General features: G+C 38.5%; 2 protein-coding genes across 2 annotated transcripts in view; one reads left to right on the top strand and one right to left on the bottom strand.

Annotated features, from left to right (window-relative positions):
• Window positions 1-1,788: 1,788 nt before the first annotated feature.
• Window positions 1,789-2,561, bottom strand: LOC122787928 (proteinase-activated receptor 1-like; the record flags this gene model as incomplete). Its single annotated transcript, XM_044054854.1, is given in 2 exon segments — window positions 1,789-1,973; window positions 1,976-2,561. Coding segments are annotated over 2 exon segments (771 nt in total), but the record flags the coding sequence as incomplete, so codon positions are not given.
• A 4,456-nt stretch (window positions 2,562-7,017) lies between these two features.
• Window positions 7,018-13,236, top strand: part of LOC122787437 — a 283,997-nt gene continuing 277,778 nt past the window's right edge. The window contains exon 1 of the mRNA XM_044054153.1: window positions 7,018-8,760. Coding sequence (XP_043910088.1) covers window positions 7,951-8,760 — 810 coding nt within the window. The 5' untranslated portion in view covers window positions 7,018-7,950. The remainder of the gene's footprint in view (window positions 8,761-13,236) is intronic.

The following is a 13,236-nucleotide window of genomic DNA, read 5'->3' as shown; positions in this document are numbered from 1 at the left end:
TTAGTCTCATTTTCACATCATGTCTATTGAGATTATGCCAGTGCTTCTGTTCCTTCATGCCTTTCAGGATTCTATTATAAAGGGAGTCCTTTCCATTCACTAAACAATATGGCCATAATCTAGTACATTGGCAAACAAGGGATGACCCAATCTTAACTTCTGTGTCAAGAGGCCATTAAAGTGGGACATTAGACAGTCAAATCCCATCAGGTCCTCTGGAGGTCAACTGATTAGGAGATGGACAGAGCTGCTATCTTCTGGTGCTTTATAAGTGGTTACTGAGTTAGTTAATGACCAGCAAACTCTTTCATGTTTGAGAAATCTTTAGGGTATGACCTGTTTGTCTCAGCAACTAACACAGCTTCCCATTTTTTTTTTCTGATTACAAGATTTAGCGAGAAGGATAGACTACTCAAAGCTGAAGTAATTTCTCATAGCACCTTTTTGGCTCCGATAGATTTATTCCATGTTCTTCAGCCCTTCTTGCTTCACAAATATCTAAGAATCTCCTCTTCTAGGATGCTGCTCTTTCATCCTTCTGGTATGTTAACATCTAGGCTTCCATTTGCTGAAGTTTATTGTTTGGCTTCTGCAGTTCCAGTGATTTAGGTTCACAGAAGATTACTAGGCTAACAGTCCAAGAACCCTTATAAGCCTGGCCAGATTTAACCAGAGCCCTTATAAGCCTGGCCAGATTTAACCAGAGTTTCACAATTTTCGATAGTTGGGTGAACGAAGGTCACAGAGGTATGAGCCTGTGCTGTTGTATCTAATACCAACTGCCTATGTCCATAAGGAACATGGCTCCACTCCAGAAGTAAATTTACGATTACCCATCCATTCATTTGGGTTATGCTTGAAGAGGGCAATGTTACCATATGGAACACTATTCTAGATTTGATGTATTAAGCAAGTAGTGGCACAGTAGCCCTGTCGATATCAGTTTTCTTTACACAAACTATATTGGCAACATATTCTGTAATCCATGTATGTGCACTGACTTTGCTGTACCACAGGCTATGACAGTTTTATCTACATCTGGAATGACATGCGCACTCAATTTCATCTCAGCATCTTACAGATAATTAAGTTCCACAAGATCTATATTAAAAATGTGCATCAGGATTTAAATCAAAAGACCAGCACACAAGTACTGCAAGGCATGCAATATCAAGGATTATACAATTCCTCCCTATTAATATTCTAAGATGTGCACACTGATTGGCCAGCCCAACCAGCGTGCCCGTTGTAAATCCCACAAAATACCAACGGAAAAAGGTCCGGTCACCCGGACTTTTTTCCATTGGTATAAACTACCCCCAAACTTTTTTTTTTTTTTTTTTTTTTACAATAAAAAAAAAAGAGAGAAAATGGAGTAACGGAGACTTTCTTTTCTCCGTTGCTTCCGTTTCAAAGACTTGATGTACTGGGTATGTGTGGGAACGCAAGTCTCATACGCATGCGCAGTACATCAAAACACCGACTCAGTATACCACAACCGGCGGAAGAACAGCAATCCACCGTTGTACAAAGACATTATTTAAGAAAAGTAAGTATTTTTTTTCTTAAATAATGTCATTGTATAATAGCAATAACCGACTCCATGGTTGTGGTATATTGAAGATTTACCCACGGTTGCCTTTATTTAATCACTCGGGCTTCGCCTTCTTGATTAAACCACACCAACCATGGGTAAATCTTCAATATACCACACCACATAATTGGTTATTGCTTAATTAAAACACAACAGGCACAAATTAAGCTAATAATTTCTTGTAGATACTGCTGCTAATCTGCTCTGCTATCCCTGCTGCTTGTCTGGCTGCTGCTGCTGCTACTGAAGGTCTCTCTACCTGTCACACAGCAGACAGGTTTATAGAGGTCTTTCTGCCATTTGTAGGAGCCACCATAATAAATGATGGGATTGATGCAGTAACTGAGGCTACCAACACAAAGTGAAAGGAGATAAACTATGTTTCATTATTATGTCCATTAGAAAGCTGCAGATAATGTACTACTAACAATACATTTGTTGGTAAAAAGCAAACTGTGAAAACAAGTAACACTACAAAAGCCAAAAAGATGGCACTTAACTGTTTGCTTGCTGCATTTGTGGAGCAAAGGCAGCGAAGAATTCTAAAATAGCAGAATGTTGTTATTGCAAGTGGCACAAAAAAGAAAATTAAACTGAAACATGGAAAAATGTAGCGATAGTAATCTTGAGATTTAGATGGGTCTAAAACATCAAGGCAGCTTGTTATATTTAGCCCAGGTACTTCTGCAGTCTGCTCAGTACAATGAAGGGGAAGAGTGCCAACAATGGCAACAAGCCAGGTGATGACGCAAACCAAGGAATCTTGTCCCGTGCTATGCCAAGAGCGAGAATGCACAGGATATACCACAGCTAAGAATGTGTCCACACTTGTACAGGTTATCAGCAAATCTAAGCAGTACATGTTGCAGTAAAATATAGCTGTTACAATCCGGCACATTCCTGGTCCAAAATGCCAATCATTACCAGAAACATGGCAATAAATTTTAAAGGGAAGTAAGTTCAATTTTTTTTTAACTTCTACTTTACTAATCTTATTTTCTGCGTTCCATCTTTGTGATACTATTTTTTTATTGTGAAATTTTCCTTATTCGGATGCCTTTGCCTATATTTCTCTTCGAATATCTTTGGGGCTACCTTATTTATATTGATTAATTTGGCTTTCTCCCTTGCATAAATATTGCACCATATCAAATCTCTTTCTTTCCCATGTCCATATTTCTTTTTTATACTTTTCAAATATCTCTTGGTTGTGTTGTTTATATTTTCGCACTTCTTCAGATGCTTCTTTTTCCAAACAGATCAAAGTTTCTTGATCTATATACTGTTTTTCAAAAATCTGTTGTAGTAATGAATGCAAATTTTCATTTGAAGCTTCTGATGGTTTTTCTTGCGGAAGTATTTTTCTTTCCTCTAATTTCTCTCTTAATTGTTTTGTATATCTTGTGTCTGGAAATTCTGGGCTTTTTGCATAATAGTAACAATACATAATTTTTTTCTTATCCTCAATAGTCCACTCTGTCATCTTTATGGCTCTTCTTTGGCCTATTAGTTTTTGTGGACTACTACTTCCTTCTACAACTGGGGGGGCCATCCTCCCCCTGGGCCTGGCCTTGCCCTTTTGTAGGAATGTTTCTGTATTTTTCCGGTCCTAGCACCAGTGCACCTACCAGAATTGGGCACTTTTTTATCCTGGGTCTTGTGAACCCATTTATCTCTCAGTTTTTGTCCTACTTCTGTCCATGATGTTGTTGTGTCTTTCGGCTTTTCCTGGTTAGGGTTCGTCACAGCGGAACTCCGGTCCGCTAATGATTGGCAGTAGATTTTTATGTGCCGAGTTGCCAGCCCTGATGCACAACCTTCAACGAAGGTACGCCCATTCACGCATGTCTCCACACAGAAAACGCTCTAGCTGAGAATCGAACAGGACAATGTCTTACTGTGAGGCGACAAAGCTACTGCAGCACCACCACCGCAGTACTTACTTATGTCCATGATGTATACTATATAAATACAGTCTATATATCAGTGTCGCCTTAGTGAGATGCTGTGAAAACAGGGTCCACCTTGTGAATGTACTCTCAAAGACTTGAGGATGAATTCAGTTTCAGCACTACTACTCTCCTTTGCTTGCTGACTTTTCATCTCACCATTTTTCTCCACTGTGTGGATGTCCAGAGACTACTTGAGATTTTACATGGAGAGAGAGCCAAATCATTCTCAAAGGATGGTCAACCATTTACCTTCTTTGTCGAATGGAGATTGGTTTAAAAGGTTACCAAACATGTGAGTGAGACATGAGCATACCTCTTTGTAGTGCATGGAGGCTTATCTACGCCATACAGTACCAGTTACAGAAGTAAAAAAGCCAAAGTGTTTTGCCTTTGAAAGCCAGTAAAGCATTTAGCAAGTGCTGTCCCATAGACAGCAAGTAAATATAATTGCAGGAAAAAGTCAGGGACAGTTTTTAAATACTGCCATCATTTAAATAAGTTATTTACAGACCTGTTTGTAAACTTCTGCGGATATATGAGGAAAGATATTCAAGGACAGTTGAGAGTGAAGGGCTGTCCGTTCCCCTGATACCGGATCATAACAGTGCCGAGGGGGTTCGGTACACAACTGTATCATAGGTTTCTCTTTTTTTCCAATTGTGTAGCGTAGCTGTACAAAATAGTCTGTATTTGGTAAAATGCACTTTATTCAACCCCTTTACCTTATGTTCTGTCCTTTTTTGTATTTTCTCAGCTTTGTCACTGAACTTCAGGAAATAAAGGGTGGAGGGCTGCATGATGGTAAAGGGAGATTTCTGTCAGTCTGTAAATCTTGTCCACTAAGTGTGATCCTACTAATACCAAGTTGTTGCAGACATTGTTAGAAGTACATAACTTTTGTTTTCCGGTTTTTAAATTGAAAGCACATGACCCCATGTTACATATGTACCAGATAAAAATTAATCTGATTTATTTTACCTTTTTTTGAATTCCATAATTTCCTTCAGTTTGTATCAGCACATTTTTTCTTCATAGGCACATTGCAAAGTAAGGTAACAGACATACAGTTCATTTTATGTGAATGATGTTTAAAATTTATCTTTTCATTAAGGCATTGTTTTCATATCAACCCAAAGTTTCAGCCTTTCTTAAAAATAATCACTTAATAAACAAGGGGCATTATCCCTGCTCAATAGATGTGTCTGTGCCTTGTGTGTGTTCCAAATCATATTCTGTGTACAAATTTGAATAACTTTTCTGGCCTGATGTCATAAAAATGATTGTAGTGAATATTTTTAATACTGAACAGTAGCATTTACGAGTCTGTTTTATATTTGTGTACTAATGTATCCTTGTAATTTTCTGACTTTTCAGTATTTTTAATTACTCCAGGCTTGTAAAATATAGTGTATACTTCAGTATTCCACATTACTCTATTGTTTTCCTTTTTAGCTGTTTGTGTTTAATTCATATTTGCCCAGTGTCATTGCTTTCCATGTAGTATTGTGCAGAATGATGCAGTATGTCATTCCACCTGTAAAGCCTGTTACCAGAGATAAGGAATTAATGTCATTCACTGGTGAGATGACTGAGGTGGTAAAGAATTCAGTGATAGCTACCCTTCCTTGATGTGGTAGGAGGTGTTATGATTGAAAAGTGCATTGGATTTGGTCAAGCTGTTGTTGACTAACATTTACATAATCCACGGGAAGTAGGTGACTGTATTGTATTTTGTGTCATGCTGGTTGAAGCCCAAAGCATGATAAACAGCCTGACTAGGCAGATTGCTCACCTATCATTATCATGATATGCTCACCTATCATTATCATGATATGCTCTTTGGTAATGTTCGAATATATTTATTTTTTGTAGCAACCATTCTTACTGTCATATGCCAAGTTTGGTTATATAGCTTAATCAGAAAGCTAAGTTAGAAATTTAAGCAGAAATTCATGATTATGCATGGGTATACCTGGAGTTACCTGTGGTTGGTGTGGTTTGATCACAGGGATGAAGCCCAAGTGATTAAACAAAGTCAACCTTTGGTAAATCCTGATATACCCATAAACCAGAGTGGATTATTGCTATTATACAATTACATTATTTAAGAAAGAAATTCAGTCTTCTCCCATGTTGTCTTGTGCTGTGCATGCGTATGGGACTTGGCTTTCCCACTCTTGCACAGTACATCAGCGCAGGAGAAGCAGTGGAGAAAGCAGAACCTCCTTTGCTGTTTTTTTTTTGTTTTAAACTATTAAAAAATAAAGGTTTAAGAGGGACAATACAAACATGTAAAGAAAATCCAGGTAAGCTTCTGTTTGTTTAGTTGTTTTGCAGAATGTACCTGACTTTTATATTTTGCTTTGTTCCTCAGCATATGCCAATAGAAAGTTTGGCTGCTCAGTGATACTTCAGCAACCAGACTTTTGTTTTACTGATATATATGCTGTATTTACAATGGACATGTTGGTTGTGTTGTGCTGTCCAATCAGCCTGCTTGGTTTTGAATTGAAATGAGCATTTATTGTATAAACAAGATTAAAACGCAATTTGGAAAACCAGGCTAGAAGTTGTTACTGTGATGCAAATAAGATAGCTGTTCAAGAGTTGTTGAGTTGCTACTGTGAGAATGAACTTGTGATCAAGTGAGCAGGTTGTGTAGTGAGAAATGATTAGTGTATAATGAGGTAACTAGGTACTGTGGTGGAAACTGATCAGTTTGTGGTGAGTTGACTAGAGACTGCAGCGAACAGACGAGATTGAATGGAATTAGTTGGATAGGAAGATCTGGCTCATTTTTTAGTTAGTGACTTGTTCCTGACATAAACAAAAATGTTCAGTGATGACATTATCATTTGAGTACTTTGGGAACAAGATAGACATTGATTACATTACTAGTAACTGATACTGGGGACATAGACATTGATTACATTACTAGTAACTGATACTGGGGACACTGTATGTGAGATCCATGGACTGTTTAAAGTTATAGGAACAGTTTCATTTAATGAAGTGACATTATACTGCAGAGGGAACAGATTATGTATGTTTAAGTGAGACATTATTTGTAAATGATTAGAGATCAAGCAGCTACTTTCATACAGTTCAGTTATGTAGTGAGAATGAATCAGGCTGAACATTATGCTCCCTGCTGTTCATAGGAGCTCCTTAGTGACATTTCGTAAGGAGAAGGTTAGCTGATGCTGTCTGAGTAGGGTTAGTACACCTCTGGAATAAAAATGTATTGCACATGCTTTATCACTGCTCCTGTCTTGTGTCTTTATGCTAACCTTTAATCAATAGACAGTAAACACACCATTTCAGTCAGTTTCTATGGAAACCAGAGCATACTGCATTCTCATTGGATGCTTTACTGCATCAGCATGGTGGCATTAAGCCCCCTCCCCTCCAAAAATAAAACTCTAATTTTAATATTGATGATGCTCAAGTACATTTGAGATTGGAAAACGTTTTCTTGAAACCTTATTTCCAGTTTCTGAGTGCGGTTTTGCTTACAGATTGTAATAATCTGTGAAGACAGCCACAACACAAAAGATGAATGTAGGGTACTGACTATATACAAAAGCCAATTTCATGCTCTCAGCCTTCATTATGAGAGGGTTTGGACCCTGTTTTGTTTTGGAGAAGAATGCATGGACACGTCGTAACATTGCAGTTAAGAGGGGCTGTCAAATGACACATGCCACTACTGTTCAGATGCTGTGATCCTGTTTTACGGATTAGCCATCCTTTTCTGAACTCTTCATTTCCGAGTGCATTTACAGAGGAAACTGTAAGGACTGCATACTGTAATAATGTGATTCTTTTTGTAAAACATGTTTTTAAACTTGTAGGCAGAAATTCAGTTCCATCTGCTTGTTTTGGAAAACACAGAATAAGGAAGCTGCTGGGAATGAAATGTGACATCTTTAAAGGGGCTGTTTTCATTTTTGCAGATGGACAGTAAGAATATTACACTGGAAGTTCATTTTTACAGGGGCTGCTTTCATTCTTACAGTTGGACTGTAGGAATATTACACTGGATGGTCATTTTTACATCTTTGCAGGGACCGCTTTCATTTTTGCAGTTGAACTGCAGGAATATTATACTGGAAGTTCATTTTTGCATCTCTGCAAGGGTTGCTTTCATTCTTAGTAGGAGTTTAACACTGGGACTTTGGTGAAGCACCCATCTGGGGCTCAGTACTAACTAGCTTGTAGTGTTCAGTTGTCCTGCACAAGGATGGATGTATGGATGCAGCACAGAGTGAGGAGGAACAACAATGGTGAGTGAAGAAGGGCCAACTTAATTAGCACGAAGTACCTTTCTACAAAGAAAGCACTATATGCAAAAACTAGAGAATTAACCAGTGCGGAGAGGAAAAACGTTTGTAAAGTCCTGTAATGCATAGGATGATGCATGATTCCCTTCCCAGTAACAGAGACCTCATAGAATCTATAGAGGTACAGAAAGGCTGCAACGTTGTACAGTCGCCAACATGTGGCAGCATGTCTTTGATGCAGCTGTTTAGGCCAGACACTACTGAGCTGTCCTTCGTCAGTCAAGAGGATAACACTGTTACGTCAACTGTGCCACCTTTGCAGAATAATGCAGCCATCCAAGTAGTGCTACCAGTGCCAGGTAATACAGCCCACCATGGTCTGCCACAAATACCAAATAATGCAGTCATACAGGAAATTGCAGTAGTACTGGAAAATACAGTCGGCCCTGGAACGTCTGCAATCCAAGATAATGCAGATAGCGTAGGAGTACCTTTGATGCTGACTGACATTGCCACAGAAGTGACACTGAAACAGGATAATGCAGTTTTGGGAAGAGTATCAGTAAAGCATAGCTCTGTTTCTAGGGAAATACCAATACATGAAATCATTGTCCCTGGACACACATCAGAATGTAACAGTCCAGTCAAAATGCAGACGTTGGACCACTTTATTAGTGAGCCTTTAAAGACAGAGGAAAAGCAGAACATAGGGGTGTATGAAAAAGATGAGTCTAATTCTGCAAATGCACTATCCTTGGATAACATGTTTCTAAAGCAAATTTCAGCTTTAGAAAGTGAAGTCCTAGGTCAGGCCGTAACACAGGAGCACTTTCCAGTACCGACTTCTTGCATCAGGTCTTGGATGCTTGGGAAGCGTCATCATTCTGTGTATCAGGGCCTTGGTGGATGGCAGGTGGATGGCACCAGAAAGGTAGGCTGCTTACCATTATGGGGTAAATCCTAAGTGTCTAGAATCTTTTGTTTACAATGTAGGTGCTGTGCCAAAGTTCAGGCAGTGAGGAACATGACCAAACATCTGCAAGACTGTCTTCTTTTTTGGTGTGTGTGTGGGGGGGGGGATTGATACTCCTGATGAATTTTTGCACTTAAGTTTATAGATAATGAAATTGGAAGTGTCGACATTGAAAATGGTGATATAGGAGCTGTAATGTGAGTTACATGTTCCGTTTTAATACTGGCAGCTGACGTTAGGGAAGGGCAAAGATAGTGCATTAGGAATTATTAATTCCTAGGCCGTGTTCCTGTTCTAATACTCAGGAGATGTAATCTCTTGGCTAGATATATCTGCCCTTTCTCTTGTGAAACTAATTATGAGATTTTTGTGCAAATGTGTTCTCATAACTGCCTCAGCTTGTCCCCAAGTACAGACTTTTGCATTTGTATGAAGCTGTTTTTTATCTGGCTGTATTCATATTAATTTTGTAGTTTAGTGTTCCACGAACAGTGTTACTTGACTGTAACAAAAATATGCACTGTAATGGTGAAAGTTGCAAGAAATTGATACTGAAATAGAGCTGTGGGTTTGAGCAAGTTTAGTCTTAGGTGGAGGTATTTTACACGCATCATGTATGTTCTCTACTTGACAGAAAAAGGGATACTGAACAGTTAAACCTTGGCTAAATATAACTTTTTGGAGGAGGGTGGTCTGATAATGGGAAAGAAAAATATTTTCTTTATCCACCACTGCTTTGCTATTGCAGCTTGATTGTTTGTTTAGTATTTATGCAAGGTAGGAGAAAGGAGGCCAGATAGCACTGTAACTTGCAATACAGCAAAATTCAGAACTCTGCAGCTAAAAGTAACATTGTAGAGGAATGTAAGGAAGAGAGCAATGCTTCAGATAGATCCTTTTTCTTTACTCTGAACATACAGTGTGAAAAGACACGGTTTTCCATTATTATACATCCACCTTTCTCATTAAGTATGATTCTATTAAATACAATTTTAATTATTTCTGTTCTGTTTGGAGGTGGATAATTCTAGCTGAACAAGCCATTCTTAAATATGTGAGGTATATTGTAATGTACACTTCCCAAAATGTACCTTTTCGTAAAAGGAAAGTTAAACCTAAGCACATCCTTTTTATCTGATCCTTGAACTAACCAGTTCACTAACTACATGTTTTAATGCCAGTCTTTACGTCAGAACTGGTATCTGCATATCCATTTATGATACCTGGAGTACTAAGTGTACATCTTTTAAGTTAGGTTTAATAGCAAATATGATTTACTTAATTTTGATTGATGAGCAGATTCTCCACTTTTCTCTTGCAGTAAAGATTTTAAGTATAATGAAGAAAGTCTGGAGGCAAATTCAATTCAAAACATTTGTATTGCTTGTTGTCATGAAAATAACGATACATCAGACGTTATTCATGCTACAACATTCTTCCTGGTACACTGTTCTTTTAGTGTGTAACTTGTGTTTTATCCAGCTGCCTTTCCAGTAGATTGACAAACTTTTCACCTTTTCTCACTTTACATGGTGTCTTTGCACACAGAACCAATCCATTATTTAAAAGAGAGAAAAACAAAATTGAGCCAAAGCCTGCTGTTGACATCTTAGTAGTCTTAATGGCATTATGTTAAGTAGTAGCAAACAAACTTGCTCTATATCTGGTGGTCAAGTATGTTGTGATCAAAGTTTAATATGCTGATGAACTTACTTCACAAATGGAGATGTCACTGATGCTATGCAGTGTACTTGCTGAATATGAATCGATGTGCAGCAGCAGTATTGGCCTGGCAACTTCACAGCAGATACATGGATGCACTGATATGACCATGCCAGTAAGCTGCATCCCATGCATTTCAGAATGTTTGTTTTTTGTTAATATACCAAGACAGGTGCATTGGCAAGGGAGCCCGCAGGATTTTTTGCAGGGGGGTGCAAACCCAGAGCCCCACCCACATAGCTCACCCCGCCCCCTGCCAACACAGCCCCGCCCAAGTCCACCCACCCCAAGCCCCGCCCACACAGTCATTCCAGTGTCCCATTACTTGGCTATTTCTCCCCATTTACTGTAGACACTGTTCAAATCTGTGTGCATACTGTTTTATGCTTTAGTTCTACAATGATTACAGGCAGTTGGATTTAATTTACAACTTTTATTTCAAACATTATAGCCCAAACACTGAGACATTTACTAAACCTAAACAAAGCAATAGTCTTACAATGAAAACAGACTTGGCATTAAAGCTTCTCTACTTTTGAAACTCACATTCAATGAAACAGCATTGAAACCCAGATTCAAAGAAAATGCATCTGGCCAGTGGCAGGTTATTTACCTTTGAACTGTTTTCAAGCAATAGGCTCCTTGCACACCGTTAGGGCCATGCAAAAGTTATTAGATTTACCTGATTGAATTATATCCCTTTTATTATACAGCAGCACTTGTTTGAGTGACTCTGCTGAAGTAAAAGTAATCTGAATAATTCCACATTAAAGATATCTGAAACTAATGAAGATGTTGTTGCTGTATATTTCAGTGTTTCATTTACAAATTCAGTGCCTGTTGCCATCAAAGAATAAATTGCCTATGTTAAATTAAAAAAATGGTAAGCTGGTATATTGCAATAGAAAATGGATGACAAGCTGAAAAACAGGTTCATAGTTATTAGGCATCTCATCCAAAGGAGGGCATCCTGAGGACTGCAGCATACAAATGTATATGCTGTAGGAATAGAACCTCAAGCCTTTACATTAAGATGCAAGTATTCTACTTGTGGTGCTACTAACAGCTTTAAAACGTTATACCACAATAGAGATACCATTTGCTAAACAAAACAGTTGCACATTGTAAATAGACTTGGCATGAGCAGCAGTGGACTTAGCTTCCCTTAAAACTCACAGTTCCTTGAAAATGCACTTGAAAATTCCACCTGTTAACTCTAACTTGGGCATTTCACTCTCACAAACATACCACACCCTCAAGGCCTCAACCTTTAGTGCAAGAAATCTGGACAAAGCCTAAAATAAATAGGGACAGATTATAAATATGGCTCTCAGAAACTTAGAAAATTACAAGAGTAACAGGATTTGTGTTGGTATGCATTTTTCTAAATGACATCTAAAACTGAAATGTCTCATTTAGCAACTTCAATCCTTTTTAGGAGGAATATGGGGCAAAAATCTGGACAGCTGAGGGGTATGCTACCTCCCTCTAATACACACACCAAATAATTCTGGTCAGACAAATTAGTTCTGGGAAGGTTGCACTGAACGGCACCGTGCTTGAGCTGAAGTGGGTGAAATCCTGGTAGCCAGTGATAACTGATCTCAGCATTGTGGAGCATTAAAGCATTTTAGCAGAGCATTGTTTCATCACTACCTATTGTGTTTGCACATAAGCTGTAGTTATTTTAAACATTTGCCTTTTTGATTACTACAGAGGACATTTACCCACCAGAGCTATTGTGTTTTGACTTCAGTGTGGAGCTAGTTGTTGCAGGGCTTGGCTTTTAAATAAGGTAGCAATGCTTATTTACCATATACCATTAAAGCCACCCTGACCCAACTACAACTGTACTAACACACAGACACTGCTATAAGACACTGGTCTGCAATAAAATGTAATGAGCTTCTGAAAATACTGTAATCCTGTCCTTTTATTACAATGAATATAAAATACTTGAAATAAGGTAAAAAGCTCATAATCTTAGACCGACAAAACTACTTTTCCACACTTCAAAATAATAAAATCAAACCCTCAGAAATTTTGGAAAGGTATCTCTACTCTACTTAACCCCAGCAAACCAGATACCCCTACCTCAGACCCAAACGCTCCTGACCAAGACTTGGCTACCCAATTTAACTCTTTTCATTGAATCCATTTCCAAATTAACGCCATCTTTCTCTAAGACCACTACACTGCTACTCCTTCCTCATTCCCATCTACTAACTCCCATCCCTCCACTCCTCCTACTACTTCATCAGCTTCATCTGCCCCTAATTCTCCCTCTGCACACTCCTTTTTTCTCATTTAAACCTATACCCAACTTCTACTATAAAGAAATTCCTTATGAAACTGAAGCCATGCACCAATGCTCCTGATAACATCCCTTCTTACTTTCTTGGCAAAGCTGCTGAAGCAACCGCTTACCCTATTAGCATTTTAATCAACTGCTCTATCCAAGAATGTATAGTACCCCAAGTCTGGAAAAGGGCCTTTATCATACCTCTACATAAAAGGTGGCAACAACAACAATGTTACTAATTTCCCCCATCGCTATTCTGTCCCCCATCTCTAAACTCCTAGAAAAGTGTATCCAACTACAACTCCTTCCACATCTCTTAGATAATCACCTACTAACTCCCACACATGGAGTCAGACAACATCATAGCATTATGACCGCCCTCCTCTCCTTCCTTGAAACTAAATAAAGCC

Source organism: Protopterus annectens, chromosome 13.part0 (assembly GCF_019279795.1).
Source record: "Protopterus annectens isolate FY-2018-M chromosome 13.part0, PAN1.0, whole genome shotgun sequence".
Classification (NCBI taxonomy): domain Eukaryota; kingdom Metazoa; phylum Chordata; order Ceratodontiformes; family Protopteridae; genus Protopterus; species Protopterus annectens.
The sequence above is the reverse complement of the archived record's forward strand: the minus strand, read 5'-3'. Positions and strand labels throughout refer to the sequence as shown.